This window comes from Bufo gargarizans, chromosome 1 (genome assembly GCF_014858855.1).
Source record: "Bufo gargarizans isolate SCDJY-AF-19 chromosome 1, ASM1485885v1, whole genome shotgun sequence".
NCBI classification, from domain to species: domain Eukaryota; kingdom Metazoa; phylum Chordata; class Amphibia; order Anura; family Bufonidae; genus Bufo; species Bufo gargarizans.
The window spans coordinates 740,111,802-740,137,597 of NC_058080.1; the positions used below are offsets into that span (position 1 = coordinate 740,111,802).

Sequence of the window (25,796 nt, forward strand, 5' to 3'; positions counted from 1 at the left end):
GGGCCCAAGCAGAGCTCTCCAATTATCTCCATATGTTCGTCTAGGTCACATGGAGGGAGAACAGCAACAATGTATCTGATTTACTTCCTTTCCCCTCATCTTGTTACAATTTATAACCAGTATCCATGGCGATTGGTGAAACGCATGACTGAAGCCTGAGCCCCCTCCCAATGAAATGTCATACTCGGTGATAGGAACCAGAGGATGTCAAAATAAGATGCTGCAGGCCGTCACCTTCCTGTCACATTGTGATAAGTATGAATGCAGTGAAGACTTATATACACCGCCATAGGTATTTATACACCGTCATCCATGGACACTGCTGTGTCCAATGTATAATTGGAATAAAGTAACCCTCATCGCTGTGTAGAGGACTACATTGGTGGTAGTAGTCAATAGGGATGAGCGCATCGACTTCGGATGTTTCATCCCTAGTAGTCAATATTAGATGTGAATTTTCTAAGGTGTACAGCCATGCTCGTTAGATCATCATGGACTGACCGTCTAATGTGTATGGGTTTGTCCCGACACTTCCCCCTGATGGCAGGTGTCAGGGGAGATGAGGATTGGGCTGTTGGATTTTAACATGGCTGATCCTTTTCTTCTTCTTAGCGAAGTGGTGTCTGGCTGAATGAGAACACATGCATGCTCATCCGAGCCAAGCATGCATGAACATGAAGGTGGGTCAAGACAGATAACTGTCGGCGACCTTCTTTACATCATATTTATGTGAACCACAGCTTCATGAGCGCCAAGGTCCATGTCAGTGGCGTACCTAACATAGCCGCAGACCATGCCACCGTTTTGGAGCTAGTGGTGAGAGCTGCACTGCTTCCCCTGCATCCTGTCATCTAGTCATAGTATTTGCGTGCAGCTGCCACTAGGGGGAGCTCACTACATACATTTACTTCGATACTAGCTCCATATGGAAAGAGCTCCCCCCAATGGTGACTATAAGCAGCTAGAATTAAAAATTTATCACAGACTAGCTAAAGGACCCGGCTTCGCTCGGGTATATTTAATCTATTTAATTTAATGTTTGTGTGTGTCGTTAAAAGATATCAACAATATCCACTATAACAGTGACATCTACAGCACCCCATCCGCAAAACAGTGACCTCCACAGCCCCGTGCCCCATCCCTTAACTTTTTATAGCAGCCTTCCTCTTTAACAGTGACTTTCATAGCATACCACCCCCTTGACAGTGACCTCCACAGGGGCCCGCTCCCTTAACAGTGGCCTTTACTGGATTGGGGGTGTGTCCTTTTGAACAGCTCACTCTAAGATAGCAGCACAGTACTGTCTAAGTGTGAACTGCAGGGAGAAAGTCACCCTCCCTCCCACCCCTGCGGCTGACAGAAGTTCAACTTTACCTTCATTTTTTTTCCACTCCCTGTTTGCTCCAATCCCTGTTGGATCTGGGTGTGGCTTAGCAGGGCATGGGGGCGGGGTTTTAAGTCTTTTGAGGGTGTACAGATTGTGGCAGGGGCGTGTCTGGGCTCCTTCCTGCAAGAGTGACGCCCCTCTGGGCACCTTACTGGCTCATTTGCATACCAAATAAACTGGACTTTCAGAGGATAAAAACATATTTTGCTGGAACAAAGGCACATCTGGAAATAAGGTACTAAGTGCTATTAGGCCATGGCTTTACTTCAATAGTGATTATACTGGTGGCAGATTTCCTTTAAAGCTCTCCTACAGCAGTGAAGAATAATGGCTGGGTTGTTATGGAAACCTGGAGTAAAACTGTGTATATGGAGACTGGAGGACCTGCGAGCTTCTATTGGCTGATGAGGGTCATGTGACCAAGCTTCTATTGGCTAATGCATTTTTTGGGGGAATATCTCAGGAACGGTACGTCCTAGAGAGCTGAGACCTGGTCTAAAACCTTCCCGGACACCTGATGTACCTGTGGGCCAAATTTCGTGATTGTAAATGCGATGGTGCGGATTCCTTTAGCGGACACACACAGCTTTATATATTAGATTTGGACCACTATGTGGTAAAGACACAACTCCTCCTCCTCGTATAAAGATATCCTAAAAACTGTGAGTTTAGCAGAAAATCATTTAGAAATTTGCTGTAGGGCTTTATAATTTTTGTGAACACCTCTGGTGCATGTTTATACATGGTCATCCCAGGCCCTTTAAAGGGACACTGAAGTGAAATACTACAAAACCTCATACAACTACGTTGACTTATAAGTTATGGCTGTTGGACTGCGGGAGGCGGTGTCTGAACATGACTTGGCTTCTATGGGGTTAAAACAAATAACACAATGGTGGGTAGAACCTGTGCTTTATTCATTGTGCAGAACGTAAGTCATAAATTACAATAGGAAGAGTTAAACACAATTTGCATTACTGTATATATTATACTCATATTGTACAGGATCTCTTATTGTAGCCATATATCGTGCAGTGTCATTGTATATAATATAGCTATATATCATACAGGATCACTGTATATATCATATCTTACGGGATCACTGTATAATAGCTATATATCATACAGTAGCTGTATATATATTATAGCTATATATCATACAGGAGCACTGTATATAGCTATATATCATACAGGAGCACTGTATATAGCTATATATCATACAGGAGCACTGTATATAGCTATATATCATACAGGAGCACTGTATATAGCTATATATCATACAGGAGCACTGTATATAGCTATATATCATACAGGAGCACTGTATATAGCTATATATTATACAGGAGCACTGTATATAGCTATATATCCTACAGGAGCACTGTATATATTATAGCTATATATCCTACAGGAGGTCTGTATATATTATAGCTATATATCTTACAGGAGCCCTGTATATCTTATAGCTATATATCGTATAGGAGCCCTGTATATATTATAGCTATATATCGTATAGGAGCCCTGTATATATTATAGCTATATATCGTATAGGAGCCCTGTATATATTATAGCTATATATCGTATAGGAGCCCTGTATATATTATAGCTATATATCTTACAGGAGCTCTCTATATCTTATAGCTATATATCGTACAGGATTGCTTATATTATACTTATATGATAGGCAGATAATTTATACCGCTTTAAAAAACAGACATTGTTTCTTTAATCCCTTAAAGGGACATTAACATCATAGTACACAAATTCATTCCTTGCCTGGGTGTTCTCGGTATATACAGAGTATCTCCCAGGGCGACATAATGTGGTCCCCAAAAATGTGGATGGTTACAAACAAGACATGTACTCATGATTATATATATATATATCTGTAGACCACAGGCACATAGCAGACAATGGACAGGACGTTATAAATACACGCGTACAGAGCTCCTCCATGGCCTCTTCTCAGTTTAAGCTGCCGATTGTTGTTCCATTGAGTTATCAAACATGAACTGCACAAATCTGATCTGGGTCTTGTAAACCATTAAACATCTCAGACAGAAATATTTAAAGGACAGCTGTGTCCACCTCTGAGAGTTCGTCCATTGAGACGGTACCATTAGTAAATGTACAATTATCATATTCACTCCTGCATCTGGTCCTCTAGTATTAGTAGTTTTCTACAGAGGCAGCAGATAGTCAGGCTCCTCCCTTCATTTGCATAAATGGTAAGTCCAGAAGGAGGGGTCTGCTCTGTGGTTCCGCCTATTTGTGTAAGGGGAGCAGCAAGGAACAATCCCAGGTAAAGGCAGTATAGGAATTACCTACACATGTATACCTCAGAGTTGGGTGGAGGTGTCCCCAAAAAAGACATTTCCCATGATCCGAACCCTCCATCATACATTTATACATACAGCACGATAAGCAAATAAATGATCAGAATGTATTGCAGCAGCAGAAGAGAGAAAGCTAAATATAAAATGATCTAGTTATGGTGAAATATATGAAAATGGTTGCCTCTGTCAGGCAGTGACAACCCTAATACAGCCAAGAGCCTTAACGAGGACCATGCCCCCCCTGACATGACTGTTTTTGTAAATAATTATATTCCACATGGAATGACCATTCTGGATCATCTTTTCTTATGACTCTGTTATTCTTGCTAGCAGTTTATGGATAAAGTTACAGATGGGAGTTACCAGTTGGGGTGTGTCCTTGCACAGTCTGACCTTAACCAATCAGTGCTGCCAGTGTCAGACTGTACATGGACACACCCCCCAACTGGTAACATCCATCTGAACCCTCATCTATAACATTTTAGCAGGAATAAGAAAAGAAAAGATGATCCAGAATTGTTATTACATGGGGGTATGCAAGTAGTTATTAAAACAGTTTTATGTCAGGAGGGGTGACAGGTCCTCTTTAAAGGGATTGTCCACTTTGAATAATCCCTTTTAATTGATACTCTGTTGACAATCGATCACTGGTTTTGTCGCTGTTAGGAACCCAAGCGATCAACTGTCATTTGTGGGGAAACCTGGCAGCAAATATTAGTATCCCTGCAGCGCCACCACAGGGGAAATGAAGCATTACACGGTGCCCTCTGAAGTCACTAACAGGCCTGGTGGTACGCTTTTTTGCAGCTGCTTTCTGACTGGTCCTGAAAGGGCGACCACCTCTGTTAATTCTATCCAGGTCATATACTCCATCTCTCTCGACTGCCCCATACACATGCACACTCAGCTCACGATTGTATAATGTGTATGGGGGCCTTAAAGGGGTATGCTAGTTACCACTCCCTATCCACTGGATAGGGATTAACTAACTGATCGGTGGGAGTCCCAGTGATTGGATGCCCAAAAATCCCAGGTAAGAAGCCCTGAAATGAAAGGCGCAGCAGGGCGAGCATGTGTAATGCCACTCCATTCATCTCTATGGGACTACCGGAGAGTAAATGGCACCGGCAAGGTGTATGCTCAACCAGCCATTCTATTCATTTCGGAGGTATGAACCCCCACAATCTGTTAACTGTCCTCTATCCAGTGGATAGGTGATAACTTGTAGTAACCGGAATACCCTTTTAATCCTTTGGTAGCTTACCTGTAAGGACTCTTTAGGACTCTAAGTGGCACTTCACTATGGGTGGTCTGATCAAGAGAATGTGCAGCCATATTACCGTAAAACAATGGTCTCCAACCTGCCACGGGTTGTCGGAACATGCTGGGAGTTGCAGCTTTGCAACAGCTGGAAACTGCTGATGTATGGCTGGGATGTCCTACAGATCTCCAGCTGTGGCCCCGAATATCACATACGTACAGTAGCTGTGGTCTCAGGTAGTCACTGAGGACTGGCGCCATTCTGTACCATGTCCCAAAAAATCAGCATCTAAGTAGGGTCAGGCTTGGACAGAACATGATCAATGTAAACATGGTAATGGATGGGGTGGTGACCTTTGCCACCACGTTTCCGGTCCTTTCTCGATATATATGTAAACACAGAGTACCATAAAATGACGCTGAAGCGGTCACCATAAAACACCGTTATCCTACGCATAGTTGAACAATAGACGACCGAACCAGAGACACACAGACACGGACAGGCAGATTCACGCAGCCACAGATTATTTTTTTTGGCACTGAAATCAGCTCCTGATGAGGTTCAAGAATTCTTCTCTGGTTTTGGGGTCCTCTCGGAATACGCCGAGCATAGTGCTGGTCACTGTCTTGCTGTTCATCTTCTGAACCCCTCTCATGACCATACACATGTGGCTGAACGAAACAGAAAGAGGCACGTTACAGTTTAGAACAAGATAGATAGCGGTGATAGCGCGCACTTGTAGGGGCTGACATCCTCTATGTAACTAGTCAGGATGGTCTATGGTCTAGGCTAGTAAAGATCATGAGGTGCCTGCATTATACCCCAGAGCTGCATTCTCAATTCTGCTGATGCAGTAACCCAGTGGTTTACTGCTAAAGGGTTAATACCAGGTTCACTGCTGAAGGGTTAATGTTGTGGTTCACCGTGTTTAAAGTGTCCACTGTGATATTGATTGTAAAACAAAAAGGCTAAGTATAGGTAGGAAACGGTTAACTGGCAGTTTCTTAGTTACAGTTGCCAGGTAATGGGCTGGTCCCTTTTCCCCTAGAAAAAAGACCTGTTTAGTGCGTACTCCTACCAAGTACACTAAGACAGATCCTTCTCCAGGAAAACACCATTCCTGTGAGGGAAAACTACCTCTGAGAGAAAGAAGTGTTGAATTTTGCAGATGGTTGAGGACCATGGAGGCCGTGGATCTGGGTTTATTACTTCTGGTACCAGCCACACTTCTGAGAGGGGCTGGCCAGCTGATCTGACTGCCCCCAGCGGCTGGGTATTACAGGGAGATATTGAGGAATTGCATGCCTTTTGCAATTTAGCAAGATTGCTGGTTTTTATAATGAGAGACTCTGGGAACTACTACCATCATCTCCCATCCTCTCCATTCCCTGCGCCAACTCCTGCAGGCTGGTGCGTGGCACTGGTTGCTATTGGAAACTAGTACACAACATCAATTGCCTATGGGGTAATATCAAGTCTGTAATGGGGACCCCCAACTACCATGTGTCATTTATCATCCTGATGTCTTGTTATGTGGACTTTGCTCAAGGAATATAAATATTTGTCAAGTGGCTCTATACTGTGATATCCCCTGAGACTATGACAACCCCTCCTGACCATTCTCCCCCAGTTTTTTTATATCATGGTTTTATGGTATTGGAAGTTAGACATACGTAGCTTCAATGACCACTCCCACGCCGGCAGGCTGCAAGGCTTCTGTAATTGCAATGGCGATCTGTTTCGTAAGGCGTTCTTGAACTGCAGAAAGATCAAAAAATGATGTCATGGATTATCCTTCATATAAGGCTAGGGCTACACGCCGACACTGGTCGCAGCCGAGATCGCCAAGTAGCTGTGATCCCATAGAAATGAATGGAAATACTGCCATAGTCGCAAAAACTCCAACACGGCTGGCTTTCTTGCAACTGGCGCAGCGATTCCATTAATTTCTACTGGATCACCGCTACTCAGTCATCCTGGCTAAGACCAGTGTCACCATGTCGCCCTTGCCTAAATGATGTGCACTTACAGTCCCTGTTGTGTAAGCGTTATATGTACGTTCAAGGAAGATCAGTGCGTACCCTGTAAATCAGTGGTCAGTTCTTCAAAGCAACTCTGTCAGGTCTCTGTTTCAGGGCAGCATAGGATAGAGGGGGTGACACTGAGCTCTGTGACGTAGTATTTTATTATAAAACACTGTTTAATAGCTGCCAGGACTCGTAAAGAAAACCTATGAGTCCTGCTACCCCACCCACGCATAGAGCCTGGAAGTCCTGCTTCTCAGATCCACTCATACAGCCTGGAAATACTGCTTCCCCTGTCTACCCATAGAGAGAGCCTGGGAGTCCTGCTTCCCCCATCCACTCATAGAGCCTGGGAGTCCTGCTTCCCCTGTTCACCCATAGAGAGAGACTGGGAGTCCTGCTTCCCCCATCCACTCATAGAGAGAGCCTGGGAGTCCTGCTTCCCCTGTTCACCCATAGAGAGAGCCTGGGAGTCCTGCTTCCTCCATCCACTTATAGAGCCTGGGAGTCCTGCTTCCCCTGTCTACCCATAGAGAGAGCATGGGAGTCCTGCTTCCTCCATCCACTCATAGAGCCTGGGAGTCCTGCTTCCCCTGTCTACCCATAGAGAGAGCCTGGGAGTCCTGCTTCCCCTGTCTACCCATAGAGAGAGCCTGGGGGTCCTGCTTCCCCTGTCTACCCATAGAGAGAGCCTGGGGGTCCTGCTTCCCCTGTCTACCCATAGAGAGAGCCTGGGGGTCCTGCTTCCCCTGTCTACCCATAGAGAGAGCCTGGGAGTCCTGCTTCCCCTGTCTACCCATAGAGAGAGCCTGGGAGTCTTGCTTCCCCTGTCTACCCATAGAGAGAGCCTGGGAGTCCTGCTTCCCCTGTCTACCCATAGAGAGAGCCTGGGAGTCCTGCTTCCCCTGTCTACCCATAGAGAGAGCCTGGGAGTCCTGCTTCCCCTGTCTACCCATAGAGAGAGCCTGGGAGTCTTGCCCCCCCTGTCTACCCATAGAGAGAGCCTGGGAGTCCTGCTTCCCCTGTCTACCCATAGAGAGAGCCTGGGAGTCCTGCTTCCCCTGTCTACCCATAGAGAGAGCCTGGGAGTCCTGCTTCCCCTGTCTACCCATAGAGAGAGCCTGGGAGTCTTGCTTCCCCTGTCTACCCATAGAGAGAGCCTGGGAGTCTTGCTTCCCCTGTCTACCCATAGAGAGAGCCTGGGAGTCTTGTTTCCCCTGTCTACCCATATAGAGAGCCTGGGAGTCCTGCAGACACAATGGGTACCTGCAGTGCAGACACTAATAAGGGGAGCTTAGGTGCTAACTGCATACTGTTTATGTATTAAACCCCATAATAGTTTGCAGTAAGCTCCTGAGCTCCCTCTATTGGTGGCTGCAGGCAGAGAGAATTCTATCATTTAGCTTTGCCTACGAAGGGGATTTGGATCTGTCTATCAGAAAAATGGAGCTCTGCCATAAAGAAATAATCCGACAATGACAGAAAAATAAAAGGTAGTGATTCACCTTTCTCTGCAGGGTGAGTCAGTTCTTGGGAACAGAAGGAGTCTGTGATCCCACTAGACCTCCTAACCCAGCTATTTTTTGCAGTATGGACTATGGTGTAATCAGTCACTTCTGATCTGTAATCTTCAGTGCATGTGGCAGCCCGGTCACTGCTGACATCATGTTGTCAGAACAATTACTATCTCTATAAAGGGCACTTACATTGTAAACACATTGATAGCGCTTGGAAATGATCGTGCTCTTTCTAAAAAGTTGCCGTCTGACTTGCTGTGCATGGATCATGCGCTGACCTATGATTTTTTTATGACCAAAGAGCCACTGGCTGGGAGAGTATTAGAGATGTCAGAAGCAATCAGGATCCACCGTAGCGGGCTACTTACCTTGTAGTCGTCTGCTGTAAATCTCCACGATCCTTAAGAAAAAAATAAAAAATCTATTATTATCTTTTATATTATTATGTTGCCATGGATACAATGAAGAGATTGTCCAGAATTAGAAACGCATGGCTGCAGGCTTCCAAAAACAGAGCTGCGTAGGGTTTGTTTGTAGTCTGTTACCATGGAGACGCATTGCTCTGTATCGAAGTTGTGTATATATACACACAATGGTAGAAGATTTTGTCATGGAGGTTACATGCAAGGTTGCTTCACTTTTTTATTTTTTTTATGTTATATAATACATTTGTTGCAAAAGTCTACTTTCCCTTCCAGATCAGACATTCCATGTAAAGAGGGATTTGCCTGCTCTGCTCGTTCTTATTAAATCATCACCCCAAAGCAAAAGCGCACAACAAATATAATGTATAAAGTAAATAGTTTACTGTTCAAATATACAAAAAGTATTTGAAATTCAGTACTAGCAGCTTACTTAATCGGACCACATATCCAGTGTCATTCCTCAATACATGCAACTCTCAGATGAAAAAATTCTTATCATATTCAAATTCCTTTCACACCACCTGGATCTATGGGAGAGGGGGGCATCGTATGAACCCCAAACAGCATAGTGCGCTCTCCTTCTTGGAATAAGTGTGAGCCAAAGGAAGCATTCCCATATACAAGACAAATAAAGTGTAAGCAATAAGACAAACAGTTCATCAAAGAGTTATACTTTAGTGTAAGTCCTCTTTCACACAGGCGTCGCGTGTGAGGGCCGGATAGGATGCGGGAAAATTTACGATTTTTCCGCACGAGTGCAAAGTGTTTTAATGCGTTTTGCATGCGCGTGAGAAAAATCGGCATGTTTGGTACCCAGACCCGAACCCGGACTTCTTCACAGAAGTTCGGGTTTGGGTTAGGTGTTGTGTAGATCTTAATTTTTTCCCTTCTAACATGGTTATAACGGAAAATAATAGCATTCTTAATACAGAATGCTTAGTAAAATAGGAATGGAGGGGTTAAAAAAAATAAACTCACCTCATTCACTTGTTCGCGGTGCCCGGCTCATCTTCTTTCTTCTTCTTTGATGACCTGGGAGGAAAAGGACCTTTGATGCCACTGTGCTCATCACATGGTCCATCACCATGGTGATGGACCATGTGATGAGCGCAGTGACGTCACCAAAGGTCCTTTTCCTCCCAGGTCATCAAAGAAGAAGAAAGAAGATGAGCCGGGCACCGCGAACAAGTGAATGAGGTGAGTTTATTTTTTTTAACCCCTCCATTCCTATTTTACTAAGCATTCTGTATTAAGAATGCTATTATTTTCTCTTATAACCATGTTAGAAGGGAAAATAATAATGAACGGGTTCCCATCCCGATCGTCACCTAGAAACCATGCGTCAAAATCGCATTGCATCTGCACTTGCTTGCGGATGCTTGCGATTTTCACGCAGCTCCCATTCACTTCTATGTGCGTTTCGTGAAAAACGCACAATATAGAGCATGCTGCGATTTTCACGAAACGCACAAGTGATGCGTGAAAATCACCGCTCATGTTTACAGCCCCATATAAATGAATAGGCCCGGATTCAGTGCGGGTGCAATGCGTTCACATTGCACCCGTGCGGAAAACTCGCCAGTGTGAAAGGGGCCTAATACCAACCAGTGTGGACCTGACTCCGCCTCGCGTTTTGCAGTCGCTTCCTCAGGGAAGGAGAGTGCACTATGCTGTTTGGGGTTCATACGATGCCCCCCTCTCCCATAGATCCAGGTGATGTGAAAAGAATTTGAATATGATAAGATTTTTTCATCTGAGAGTTGCATGTATTGATGAATGACACTGGATATGTGGTCCGATTTTTCTTTTTTCCTGTGTAAGTAAGCTGCTAGTACTGAATTTAAAATACTTTTTGTATATTTGAACAATAAACTATTTACTTAATACATTATATTTGCTGTGTGCTTTTGCTTTGGGGGTGATGATCGGTATCTGTTACTCACAGCAATTCATTTGCTACCAGCCAACGTGTTTTATTGGTGTAGTTTTTATTAAATGTATCCGCGAGCCATATTGCTGCGAGCCTCTGAGGTAAGAAATGTCAAATTTAATTGGAAAAAGTCTAGGCTGTGTGAGATGAAGGCGAGGGGGAGATAAGGAACAAATGTTAAGCAAATAATCCTCTAGAAACCAGTGTCACAGCTTTGTAAGGATTCGTAGAAGGCTGAAAGGGTTAAAGCAAGCGCTTTGGGGGGGGGGGAGAGTCTGTGTAGGTAGGTCCGTCAGATTGTCCCCCAGTTCCTCTTTGCAAAACTGTTCACACCGTCTCATGAAGACAGAGGGGAAGGTAAAGGAATTGGTATTATAGCTTATTACTACTATTATTACTACTATACTTCTATTATTATTACTATTCTTATTATTCTATAATTATTGCGAACTACTCCTATTATTACTACTTCTATAGCTATTACCAATACTATTATTTCTCGTATTAGTACTACTTCTATCATTATTATTACTACTACTCCTATTATTGCTAAATATATTATTTTTGTTATTATTATTACTACTACTATTATTACTACTACTAGTACAACTAGTATTACTATTATAATTAATATAACTGATTATTACTACCTATATTATTCTATAATTATTACTGTAACTTCTCCTATTACTGTTACTACTATTATTACTACTTCTATTGTTACTATTTATATTATTATTATGATGACTATTACTACTTCTATTATTACCATTAATACTCCTATTATTACTACTACTATTGTTATTGTTACTATTAATACTCCTATTACTACTTCTATTGCTATTATTATTACTACTACCTTTATTTCATTATTATTATCACTGCTCCTATTATTACTACTTTTGTTATTAATACTACTATTATTATTATTACTGCTATTATTATTCTATAATTATTGATATTATTAGAATTAATATAACTCCTATTCATATTACTATTATTATAACTGTTCCTATGATCATTATTACTATTACTCCTCCGATTATTACTACTATTGATATTAATATAACACCATATCAGTATTTTATTGCTATTACTTCAGGACCCAGTAACCAGGGGATGAAGCCTCTGGATTGTGTTTTGCTGCTCCTGTACATTATACTGATGGATGACCGCCAGCCGCCTCCTGTGACGGCGCTCTCACACGTCCTCCTTGCTCGCTTCATTCATTTTTTTCTCCCCTTTTCATTAAATGGCAAAAAAATAAAAATTGTCAACGCAGACACGATGTGAGCTCACCTCGCCAGCTTACTGAGGCCCAGCACTTGCTTGTTTGGTAGATAACCTATGTGCACCTGTAAAGATCAAACAAGCTTATTAAAGGAGCACTCCAGGCAAAAGTCATATGCTGTTTTATACCTAGAGCATGGCTGAGGGGATGTAGCATGACAATGGGATTTATAGAAGAGCAATGTGAGAACCAGGCACCTTCGTGTATAATGCAAATTATGTGTTCCTTTAAGAGGAAAGGGTTAATTTTGCATTGAAGCATGCAGCTTTCTAATATGTCACTGGATAGGAGAAGGAGCTCCAGTTGTCAGATACAGAGCTCCAAATTCAGTGCATGGACAGAGATAAATGACAACATGCAGGCTTTCTGCAGCCTCCATTTATGGGAACTTACAAAATACTCTGTATGCAATGAGCTCCCCCTAGTGGTGTATGCAATGAGCTCCCCCTAGTGGTGTATGCAATGAGCTCCCCCTAGTGGTGTATGCAATGAGCTCCCCCTAGTGGTGTATGCAATGAGCTCCCCCTAGTGGTGTATGCAATGAGCTCCCCCTAGTGGTGACAGAATGTTATCACTTAACGAAACTGTTAAAGATGAAGAAAATGAGAGACTGGCACCGCACTCTTACCCTTCCAATGAATGGAACCAGATGATGTTCACACATGGAAAACATGTCAATGTCCTTCACAATCACCATCTCATCATGGTCTTCATCAAAGATGGCATCATTCAACACATCTGGAAAAGATCATAAAAATGCAGACACTGCAAGCTGAATGGAGGGACTTGCCATAAAGATCCTATTCATTCATCTAGCCAATATAACACAGTGTTATCTAGTTTTTAGGTGCAATATTATATTAGTTCTTTTCTTGTACCTAGCCAATATTATAGTAGTTATATTCCTGTGCATAGGAGGCAGTATTATAGTAACATAATATATAAGGCCAAAAAAGAAATTTGTCCATCCAGTTCGGCCTGTTATCCTGCAAGTTGATCCAGAGGAAGGCAGAAAAAAAAAAAAAAAACATGTGAGGTAAAAGCCAATTTTTCACACTTAAGGGGAAGAAAATTCCTTCCTGACTCCAATCAGGAATCGGAATAACTCCCTGGATCAGCGATCTCTCTCTAGTAGCTATAGCTATTATTACACTCCACAAATACATCCAGGCCTCTCTTGAATTCCTTTATTGTACTCACCATCACCACCTCCTCAGGCAGAGAGCTCCATAGTCTCACTGCTCTTACCGTAAAGAATCCTTTTCTATGTTTCGTCACAGTCACAGTCATGGGGATAAATAGATGATGGGAGTGATCTCTGTACTGACCCCTGATATATTTATACACAGTTATTAGATCTCCCCTCAGTCGTCTTTTTTCTAAAGTGAATAACCCTAATGTTGATAATCTTTCAGGGTACTGTAGTCCCCCCATTCCAGTTATTACTTTAGTTGCCCTCCTCTGGACCCTCTCCAGCTCTGCTATGTCTGCCTTGTTCCCAGGAGCCCAGAACTATACACAGTCCTCCATGTGTGGTCTGACTAGTGATTTGTAAAGTGGTAGGACTATGTTCTCATCACCGGCATCTATGCCCCTTTTGATGCAACCTATTATCTTATTGGCCTTGGCAGCAGCTGCCTGACACTGGTTTTTACAGCTTAGTTTCCTGTTCACTAAAATTCCTAGGTCCTTTTCCATGTCAGTGTTACCCAGTGTTTTACCATTTAGTATGTATGGGTGACTTGCATTATTCCTTCCCATGTGCATAACCTTACATTTGTCAGTGTTAAACCTCATCTGCCACTTATCTGCCCAAGCCTCCAATCCATCCAGATCCATCTGTAGCAGTATATTGTCCTCTGTACTATATATACAGTATACTGTCCTCTTCAGTGTTAATTACTTTACACAGTTTAGTGTCATCTGCAAAAATTGATATTTTACTGTGCAAGCCTTCTACAAGATCATTAATAAATATATTGAACAGAATAGGGCCCAATACTGACCCCTGAGGTACTCCACTAGTGACAGTGACCCAATCTGATTGTGTACCGTTAATAACCACCCTCTGTTTTCTATCATTGAGCCAGTTACTTACCCACATACAGACGTTTTCTCCCAGTCCGAGCATTCTCATTTTATATACTAACATTTTACGTGGTACAGTGTCAAATGCTTTGGAGAAATCCAGATATACAACATCCATTGATTCGCCGCTGTCAAGTCTAGAACTTACCTCCTCATAGAAACTGATTAAATTAGTTTGACATGACCGATCCCTCATGAAGCCATGCTGATATGGCGTTATTTGCTTATTTTCATTGAGGTGCTCCAAGATAGCATCTCTTAGAAAACCTTCAAACAGTTTACCCACAACAGATGTTAAACTTACCGGCCTATAGTTTACAGGCTCTGTTTTTGGACCCTTTTTGAATATTGGCACCACATTTGCTATGCACCAATCCTGTGGAACACTCCCTGTCAGTATAGAGTCCTTAAATCTCGAAATAGGGCTCTGACTATGGCATTACTTAATTATCTTAGGATACAGGGGGTGTATGCCATCTGGTCCTGGCGATTTTGTCTATTTTAATCTGTTTAAGACGCCACTGTACTTCTTCCTGGGTCAGACAGGACACTTTTAATGGGGAATTCACTTTTACATTCTGCATTTCATCTGACAGTTTATTTTCTTCAGTGAATACAGTGGAGAAAAAATATTTAATAGCTTTGCTTTCTCCTCGTCGCTCTCTGCGACTTCCCCCTCATTACTCTTTAAAGGGCCGACAACTTCAGATTTATACTTTTTAATATTTATATAATTGAAGAACATTTTAGGGTTAGTTTTACTCTCTTTGGCAATTAATCTCTCGGTCTCTAGTTTGGCCGCTTTTATTTGTTTCTTTACATGTTCTATTTTTTTCCTTATAGTTTTCCAGTGCTTCCTCGCTACCCTCCTATTTTAGTGATTTTAAATGCTTTCTTTTTGCAATTTATTGCTTTCTTTACAGTTCTATTTATCCACATTGGTTTCTTCTTGTTCCTTAACCTTTTATTCCGATAAGGTATGTACCTCTCACAATGAGATTTTAGGATGCTTTTATAAATATCCCATTCTGTGGCTGTATTTTTGAGGACTTTGTCCCAGTAGTTAGTCCTATGGCCTCTCTTATTTGGCTAAATTTTGCCTTTTATTTTTGTTACTTCCTGAAAAAACACTGTTTTGAATGATAATTAGAAGGTTATTACTTCATGGTCACTATTTCCCAGGTGTCCCCCGACCTGCACATCTTTTGTTCTGTCAGGTCTATTGGTTAATACTAAGTCTAGTATGGCCGTCCCTCTAGTCGGGTCCTGAACCAGTTGGGAGAGGTAATTGTCTTTGGTTATTACCAAGAACCTGTTTCCTTTATGAGATATACAAGTTTCAGTTTCCCAATCTATATCTGGGTAAATAAAGTCCCCCATAATAACCACCTCATTATGATATGCCGCCTTGTATATCTTGTTTAGTATACTCTGTGGTATATTAGGTGGTTTATAATAAACTCCTTTAGTATTTTATTATTGTTTTTGCCTCCGTGTATTTCTACCCACAGTGACTCCACATGTTCATGTCCCTCACTTATATCTTCCCGGAGTGTGGGCTTTAGACAGGACTTTACATGAAGGCAGACCCCTCCCCCTCTCCGGTTTTGGTGATCCTTTCTCAACAGACTGTAACCCTGTACATTAACCGCCCAGTCATAGCTATCATCCAGCCATGTCTCAGTTATTCCCACTATGACATAGTTCTCCTTACACATCACTTATTCCAGTTCCCCGGTTTATTAGTCAGGCTTCTGGCATTAGTATACATACATTTTAAGAGGTTTATGTATATTTTTTACCCTACACCTTACCTTCTGAACTGTTCGAGTCCCTCCTTCCATTCCTCCCCCAGTCCCACTACCTTGCCCTTGGTCTCTATCTGCACTATCTTCCCGTCCTATAACGTAATTACCTTCCCCATTGAGGTGCAGCCCATCCCTACGATAGAGAAGTCGGCCCAGTTCTCCAGGGACCAAAACCCCTTCTTCCTACACCAGTTCTTGAGCCACTTGTTAACCTCCCTAATCTCCCGCTGCTTTTCTTGTGTGGCTTGTGGTACAGGTAGTATTTTGTTAAACACTACCTTTGAGGTCCTTGCCCTAAGCTTTTGACCTAAATCCCTAAAGTCATTTTTAAGGACACTCCACCTACCTCTAACTTTGTCATTAGTTCCGATATGGACCATGACCGCTGGATCTTCTCCAGCCCCTCCCAGTAATCTGTCAACCCGATCTGAGATGTGCCAAACTCGAGCGCCAGGAAGACCACACACCGTTCGACGATCCCGGTCTTTGTGACATATCGCCCTATCTGTTCCCCTAATAACTGAGTCTCCCACTACCAGCACCTGTCTGGCCTGCCCTGCTCTCCTAGTCCCCTGCTTACTTGAGCTGCAGCAGTCCTTTCCCTGAACTGATATCCTCCTTATCTGCCAAACGTGCAAACTTGTTGGGGTGTGTCAGATCAGGGCTAGCCTCCCTGGCATTCCTCCCTCTACCCCGCTTTCTAACTGTTACCCAGCTAGCTACCTCACTTTCCTGAGCATCCTCGCTACCACCCTCCCCCACATCTACCCCATAGAGCGCATGCTCAGTGAGCAGCTGTAATGCACCGAGCTGTTTTGCGAGGATCTCAACTGCGGAATCGTGTTGCATTAACCAGTGCCCAAGACCCAGAAGGAAAGTGAGGTTATAGATCAGGTTCAGTAGTGGATTCCCAGGCGGCTCTCTCAAACAACTGAGCGGAGAGTTAGGGATCCTGACATCATACACCTGTTCCCTGCTCTGAATGTATTATTAGCGGCGAGATGCCATACGCCCTACAGGTGGATGTAGTAATTTATTTTGATGTAGGCAACAGTTATAGTCCATGAATCTTGTTTTCCATAACACACACCTCACTTGCATAAGTTATACAGAGAACAGAGTGCCTTGAATATTATTGCTTAGTTGGAAGGTACTGATAGTCCAGGTTATATTCAGCCACTGAATTCATTATACTTGCGGTTTGGTAGAGTCCTCAGTAGCGTCCCGGATTGCCAGGGAGGTTAGCGGAGTGAGGAATAAGGTTCCCAGGGGTTCCGGGGTCCGGATCCAATGCCTATGAGGGAGGCTTCTGTAGCAGTATGCACGGTGCACACTCCAAATTAGTGGAACACTGTGCATAGCTGCCACAGGGCTTATATGGGTAGCTCCGCCCAGTGGGAGGAGTCGCTGTGCTGCAGATGGAACCACCCTGCCGATCGTTACAGTACCCCCCTCCCAAGGGAACCCCTCCGGGGTACCCTAGAAGGGGAGGGCCGGTCGGGGAACCTGCGGTGAAACTCCCTTTGCAATTTTGGAGCGTGGACATCATCGGCCTCCTCCCAGGAATCATCTTGGGGACCATAACCCTTCCATCGTATGAGGTACTGGAGTCTCCCCCTCCTCCTTCTGGAATCCAAGAGCTCCTCAACCTCGAACTCTTCATCACCTTGGACAATGACCGGAGGTGACGGGGCAGGGTTCCTGCCCGGGAAAGGGTTAGGACGAAAAGGCTTCAGCAAAGATACGTGAAAGGTGGGGTGTACCTGAAAACGAGGAGGTAGAATGAGTTTCATCGTGTTGGGGTTGACGACCTTCTCGATACGGAATGGTCCCAGGAACTGTTTCCCCAATTTTTTAGAAGGAGTACCCAAGCGGAGGTTTTTGGTGGAGAGCCAGACGGAGTCCCCTGCTTGATATGGGGGACTCGGCCTCCTGCGTCGATCATAATAACATTTTTGTCGATCTCTAGCTCGGATAAGGTTTTCTTTAAGCTCCTTGAGGGTCTTCTGTAATGTGGAGATGTAATCTTCAGTAGCTGGCACGTTAGTAGGGATACTCATCGGAGTGAGAGGAGAAGGGTGAAAACCGTAGTTCGAGAAGAATGGAGAGTGAAGAGTGGAGGCACTTTTGGAATTATTATAAGAGAATTCCGCGAGAGGAAGCAGGCGCTCCCAGTCGTCCTGGAGGTATGAGCAGTGACAGCGAAGGTACTGCTCGAGGCATTGGTTTACTCTCTCAGTTTGTCCGTTTGTCTGTGGGTGGTATGCACTGGACATCCGATGGTCTATCTGGAGTTTCCCACAAAGAGCCTTCCAGAACTTGGAGATGAATTGTGAGCCTCTGTCCGATATCAGTTTAGTAGGCACTCCATGTAGACGGACGATGTTAGTCACAAAAACCTCAGCAGTCTCCTTTGAAGATGGTAATTTTTTCAGGGCCACAAAATGTGCCATTTTTGTTAGTAGATCAACAACAACAAGTACGGTATTATGACCTTGTGAGGGAGGAAGATCAACTATAAAATCCAGTGATACCCACTCCCAGGGTCTAGAGGGTATCGGGAGATTCATTAGTAGGCCGTAAGGTTGCTTACGATCATGTTTGCAGGTGGCACAAATCTCACATGAGGCGACGTAGTCCTCAATTTCCTGTATCATGTTGGGCCACCAGTAATATCTGCGGACTAAATCCACGGTTTTGGAGATGCCCGGATGACCCGACATGGGAGTATCATGGCATAGTTGAATTACTTGTGTTGTAACGTTTGGTGGTATGTATAGATGATTTCTCTTATAATAGAAGCCTTCATCATCCTTACGGAGTCCTGGAGGTAGATCGTTTTCATTTAGGGTTAAGCAGTCCTTGAGTCTTTGTCGTAGAACTACAGTGGCGCTAATTTTTTTGGGTGGAATTACCCACGAAGGGAATTCTGCCCCTGGATGGGGATCATTCAAACGAGAAAGCGCGTCTGCCTTTCCGTTTTTTGAGCCGGGTCTGTATGTGATTTGGAAATCGAAGCGGTCGAAGAAGAAACTCCACCTCACTTGCCGAGAGGATAATGTCTTACCGGTCTTTAGGTATTGGAGGTTGCGGTGGTCTGAGTATATGGTGATTGGGTGTGTCGAGCCTTCCAATATATGTCTCCAATTTTCCAACGCGTTTTTTATTGCCAGAAGTTCCTTTTCCCCTATGGGGTAGTTAACCTCGGCCGGATTGAGTGTCCGGGAGAAAAACCCTACCGGATGTAGGGGCGTCATTAATGATGAACGTTGAGATAAGACAGCTCCTACAGCATGTTGGGAAGCATCCACTTCGAGGACGTACAAGTTGTTAGGGTCAGGTATGGTGAGAATGGGAGCGGATGTAAACCTGTCCTTCAGTAGTTGGAATGCTTCCTGAGCTTCTCCTTTCCATATGAACCTCGTGTGGATGCTTGTAAGTGTGGTGAGCGGTTTTGTAGTTGCAGCGTAATTCTTGATGAATTTCCTGTAGAAATTAGCGAACCCTAAAAACCTTTGAAGTGCCTTTCTGGATCCTGGAGTGGGCCAATTTTGTATACATTCAATCTTTGACTGGTCCATCTGAATCCCCTGGGGGGAGATGATGTAACTCAGGAACGGTAGTGTAGTCGTATCAAATACGCATTTCTCGAATTTTGCGTACAGGCGATGGGCTCTCAAACGTGCTAATACCCAACGCACGTGTCTTCTATGGTCTTGGATGTTGTCTGAATAAACCAATATGTCATCGAGGTAGACAATGACACAAACATCCAGTAGATCTCGAAAAATATCATTTATAAAATTTTGGAATGTTGCAGGTGCATTGCACAGTCCGAACGGCATCACATGGTATTCAAAGAGTCCGTAACGGGTGCGAAAAGCGGTTTTCCACTCGTCTCCTTTTCTGATCCTTATCAAGTTATAAGCTCCTCTAAGGTCCAGTTTGGTATAGACAGTGGCAGTGCTGAGACGTTCAATCAGTTCGTTAATGAGAGGCAGTGGGTACCTGTTCTTTACCGTCACTTTATTTAGGGCTCTATAGTCGATGATAGGACGGAGGCTGGAATCCTTGTTCCGAACAAAGAACATTCCCGATCCTGCGGGTGAAGTAGAGGCCCTAATGAATCCCTTTTTCAGGTTTTCCTCTAGATACTGTTTGAGGTGGTCTAGCTCAGGTTTCGCCAATGGGTAGATTCTCCCCTTAGGTATTTCACTTCCTGGAAGTAGATCTATGGGACAGTCGTATGTCCTGTGAGGCGGAAGCATCTCTGCATTCTTTGAACTGAACACGTCGGCGAAATCCTGGTAGTGGTCTGGTACCTGGGTGCCGCCAACCAGTAGTATGGAATTTGTAGGATAACAGGTCTCCTGGCAATACCCCGAATCTAACCGTACCCTTCCTTGGTCCCATAGTAGTGTTGGTCTATGTAGTTTTAACCAAGGTAGTCCTAGTATGATAGGGAATAGAGGGGAGGGTATAATGTCAAAGGACATAAATTCAGTGTGGTTGTTTTCACAGGTCACCATTATAGGTAAGGTTTGGTTTTGAACTGGGCCTGAGGCCGAAGTAGTACCGTCAATAAAACTCACGGACAACGGGGAATTCTTTTTGATCAATGGAATTTTATTTCGCTTAATCAACAGCGTATCGATAAAATTTCCGCAGGATCCTGTATCCACCATTGCGTCAACGGTAAGACGATTTTGGTCCCACTGTAGAGTAAGAGAGGTGTATAAGTAACCCGGGGTTCTGATCTGGGGATCTACGATTTTACATAGAGAGTATCGCTTACCTTCGGACTTCTTCCGTATTACCGGGCAATCTTCTACCCCATGGCCTTCGGAAGAGCAATATAGGCAGAGATTCAGGTTGCGTCTTCTGGTTTTCTCTCTTTCTGTTAGAGGGCCCCTGAGGGCAGCTATCTCCATCTTTTCTTCAGGAGGATGCATCTCGGTTTGTCTACTGGGAGGTAGATATCCATAGGACCGCTCTGCTCTGCGTTCACGGAGCCGCCTGTCGAGGATGGTGACACGTTGCATAAGATCTTCTAGGGTGAGGGGCATGTCACCTCTTGCCAACTCATCCTTCAGTGCTTCGGAAAGGCCGAGACGGAACTGGTTCCTAAGACTGAGATCGTTCCACTCAGTCTCCCGAGCCCACCGCGTATATTCCGCGATAAAATCCTCAACAGGTCGTCTGCCTTGTTTAATGCTCCTGATGGCGGATTCCGCCGTCAGCTGCTTGCTATGGTCTTCATACAAGAGGGCCATGATTGTAAGAAATTGGTGGTAGTTGTCTAGGACGGGGTCCTCCCTCTCCAAGTAGGTATTTGCCCAGGCTCTGGGCTCCCCCCTAAGAAAGGAGATCATAGTGAGGACTTTTATCCGGTCAGTAGGGTAGGTCCTAGGACGAAGCTCAAACATTAATTTGGAAGCATTAATGAAATCTCGGAACTGCTTGCGATCGCCTGAGAATAGTTCCGGAGGACTGACCATTGGCTCAGGTCCCTCCCTTGGGGGGTTTGTGTTCTGTGCGACAAGGTCTCGCAATGTCTGGTTCTCTAGTTGCAGGTTCTGAACATCCTCTGAGAGGTTCTCAACCTTTTGTGAGAGGATGACGATGTGTCGTGCTAGTTCCGCTGGATCCATTGAGGTTCCACTAATATGTAATGCACCGAGCTGTTTTGCGAGGATCTCAACTGCGGAATCGTGTTGCATTAACCAGTGCCCAAGACCCAGAAGGAAAGTGAGGTTATAGATCAGGTTCAGTAGTGGATTCCCAGGCGGCTCTCTCAAACAACTGAGCGGAGAGTTAGGGATCCTGACATCATACACCTGTTCCCTGCTCTGAATGTATTATTAGCGGCGAGATGCCATACGCCCTACAGGTGGATGTAGTAATTTATTTTGATGTAGGCAACAGTTATAGTCCATGAATCTTGTTTTCCATAACACACACCTCACTTGCATAAGTTATACAGAGAACAGAGTGCCTTGAATATTATTGCTTAGTTGGAAGGTACTGATAGTCCAGGTTATATTCAGCCACTGAATTCATTATACTTGCGGTTTGGTAGAGTCCTCAGTAGCGTCCCGGATTGCCAGGGAGGTTAGCGGAGTGAGGAATAAGGTTCCCAGGGGTTCCGGGGTCCGGATCCAATGCCTATGAGGGAGGCTTCTGTAGCAGTATGCACGGTGCACACTCCAAATTAGTGGAACACTGTGCATAGCTGCCACAGGGCTTATATGGGGTAAGCTCCGCCCAGTGGGAGGAGTCGCTGTGCTGCAGATGGAACCACCCTGCCGATCGTTACAGCAGCAAACTCTTTTTTTCAAATTGTCAATGCTTCTCAGTGTTGAAATTCACCCCTTTAGATACTCGATGTGCGATTCCAAACGGGCAATTTGCTCACATTTTGAACACAGATATGCACCCTCAAACAGCTGTTCCAGAACTGCAGACATTAGACAAGATGTGCACTGGACTGCGCTGTCAATAATGGAACACATACTAAGTGGGGATTACGCAAGAAAAGAGAAAAAATACAATATGGTGCAGTGATAAGAATCTAACTTACTGTAGTCCCCTCCTAAAGTCCCTGAATCTAAAGTCACGTAATCTAAAGTCACACACTTAAAAATCAAACACTCGAATGCTCACAACTCACGTTATTTGCCTGCTTGTATAAACGCAGGTCTCAAACCAGACTGCTTTATTTTCCTCTGGATTCAAAGGATAGTAGTTCTATTCTTGTACCCAGGAGCAGTATTATAGTAGTTATATTCTTGTACCCAGGAGCAGTATTATAGTAGTTATATTCTTGTACATAGGAGCAGTATTAGAGTAGTTATATTCTTGTACATAGGAGGCAGTATTATAGTAGTTATATTCTTGTACATAGGAGCAGTATTATAGTAGTTATATTCTTGTACATAGGAGCAGTATTATAGTAGTTATATTCTTGTACATAGGAGCAGTATTATAGTAGTTATATTCTTGTACATAGGAGCAGTATTATAGTAGTTATATTCCTGTACATAGGAGGCAGTATTATAGTAGTTATATTCCTGTACATAGGAGCAGTATTATAGTAGTTATATTCTTGTACATAGGAGCAGTATTAGAGTAGTTATATTCTTGTACATAGGAGGCAGTATTATAGTAGTTATATTCTTGTACATAGGAGCAGTATTATAGCAGTTATATTCTTGTACATTGGCGGCAGTATTATAGTATTAATATTCTTGTACATAGGAGCAGTATTATAGTAGTTATATTCTTGTACATAGGAGCAATATTATAGTAGTTATATTCTTGTACATAGGAGCAATATTATAGTAGTTATATTCTTGTACATAGGAGCAATATTATAGTAGTTATATTCTTGTACATAGGAGCAGTATTATAGTAGTTATATTCTTGTATATAGGAGCAGTATTATAGTAGTTATATTCTTGTACATGGGAGACAGTATTATAGTAGTTATATTCTTGTACATAGGAGCAGTATTATAGTAGTTATATTCTTGTACATAGGAGGCAGCATTATAGTAGTTATATTCTTGTACATAGGAGCAGTATTATAGTAGTTATACTCTTGTACATAGGAGCAGTATTATAGTAGTTATATTCTAGTACATAGGAGCAGTATTATAGTAGTTATATTCTTATACATAGGAGCAGTATTATAGTAGTTATATTCTTATACATAGGAGCAGTATTATAGTAGTTATATTCTTGTACATAGGAGAAGTATTATAGTAGTTATATTCTTATACATAGGAGCAGTATTATAGTAGTTATATTCTTGTACATAGGAGAAGTATTATAGTAGTTATATTCCTGTACATAGGAGGCAGTATTATAGTAGTTATATTCTTGTACATAGGAGGCAGTATTATAGTAGTTATATTCTTGTACATAGGAGCAGTATTATAGTAGTTATATTCTTGTACATATGAGGCAGTATTATAGTAGTTATATTCCTTGTGCATACGAGCAGTATTATAGTAGTTATATTCCTGTACAAAGGAGCAGTATTATAGTAGTTATATTCTTGTACATAGGAGCAGTATTATAGTAGTTATATTCTTGTACATAGGAGGCAGTATTATAGTAGTTATATTCTTGTACATAGGAGACAGTATTATAGTAGTTATATTCTTGTATATAGGAGCAGTATTATAGTAGTTATATTCTTGTACATAGGAGCAGTATTATAGTAGTTACCGTATATTCTTGCATGTGGAGGGCAGTATTATAGTAATTATCTTATAAATTAATTTTTTGTGTTTGCTTTTCTATCAGAATTTACTTTTGGAAAGCTTACCGCCAGTGTCAACTGAGACTGGTGTTGCACTTTAAGAAAATTAAGTAAAATATTGTCTTTTGATATTTTATGGCTTTTTCAGCAGCTTGTTATTTCCTTACTGCTGCTTTGCCTCTATCTATGAACAGAGGAGATGGCGATAACAGGACAGTTTAATTTCCTGTGTCCTGTGCGCCTCATGCAGGTAACCTTGGAAACACAAATGTGCGTCATTTTCCTCCTTTCATTAAGTTAATGACAGTTTGAATGTTGTTTGGTCTTGTTTGCTGTTTATTATAGCTTAAATGAAAGAAGGTGATGCGTTAGGCTGGCATATAACAATTAAACCCAATCACATACGGAAGGTTTCGTAAAACCAGGGCACACAGGAACACTGGAGTTGATTATTTTGCCCAATTTACTACTGTTGTACATGTAGGTTTAACACAGACTTAACATATATATAAACCAATAAAATAGTACAATCCTGACAAATTAATACAAAGACAAATTACACTTTATATGCTGTGTAAATGGTTAGCCCCCAGGTGGTCAGACCCAGTACTACACCAATGTATTCATGGTTTTACAGAGAGTACTGCTTTATGCTATGAAAGTTGTGTAACATATGAGTTTTGTTTGTTGACGCCGAGCATTGTGTAACTAATGAAGAGGTCCCTCATATAAACAAACTTGAGCGATCGATATTATCTCTCCTGTGACAGGATGTAAGGGGACTGAGGTGAATTCCTGGAATGTGCAATGTTCAGGTGATAGTACTCCTAGGACACATGGACTCCACCACTGCCCCTTATCAGTATACATTGGGTTGTGCTCACATTGTGCAATTGTGGTCTTATATTAGTGGAAATGCCTTGTAGAGTCATGTTATAATAGTTGTTACAAATTCCAGATTTTTGATCTATAATACCGGACTGTCATTATAGGGGGAGAACCTTCTATCTGGTTATCTCATATCTATCTATAGAAGAAAACGAAAAGGCAGCAATTCCGGTATACGTGAAGAACGGATCTCTTTATTTCACCAATGCAACGTTTCAACTGCTCAATGCAGTCTTTATCAAGCTTTCTATCTATCTCATATCTGTCTATCTATATATCTATCTGTTGTGAGTTAGGACTAACGGATGCCGTATAGAAGTAAAGTACAAGTTCTTGAATCAAACAGCGGTGTTTATTCACACATTGGTGTATCACAAAACGCAGGTGGCTTGGTGTTTGTACACACACAAGGAAAGTCCATAAACAATTAAAGTCACCCTTTTCTCCTGGTTGTTAATTCACACCCTGTTAGCAGTTCAGCCTCATCAAGTCCATAGGCGGCCTGTTTGCCTTTAGAGGGGCCTGAGTCCTCCAGCCCGGCTCAAACCTCAAATCCCAGCGCAGCCCTCAGTTCACAGC

General features: G+C 42.8%; 1 protein-coding gene across 1 annotated transcript in view; it reads right to left on the reverse strand.

Annotated features, from left to right (window-relative positions):
• Nucleotides 1-2,283: 2,283 nt before the first annotated feature.
• Nucleotides 2,284-25,796, reverse strand: part of GCH1 (GTP cyclohydrolase 1) — a 37,908-nt gene continuing 14,395 nt past the window's right edge. Inside the window, exons 3-7 of the mRNA XM_044276492.1 lie at nt 12,797-12,906; nt 12,177-12,232; nt 8,891-8,922; nt 6,655-6,739; nt 2,284-5,652 (exon numbers count right to left, since the gene is read on the reverse strand). Coding sequence (XP_044132427.1) covers nt 5,526-5,652; nt 6,655-6,739; nt 8,891-8,922; nt 12,177-12,232; nt 12,797-12,906 — 410 coding nt within the window. The 3' untranslated portion in view covers nt 2,284-5,525. The remainder of the gene's footprint in view (nt 5,653-6,654; nt 6,740-8,890; nt 8,923-12,176; nt 12,233-12,796; nt 12,907-25,796) is intronic.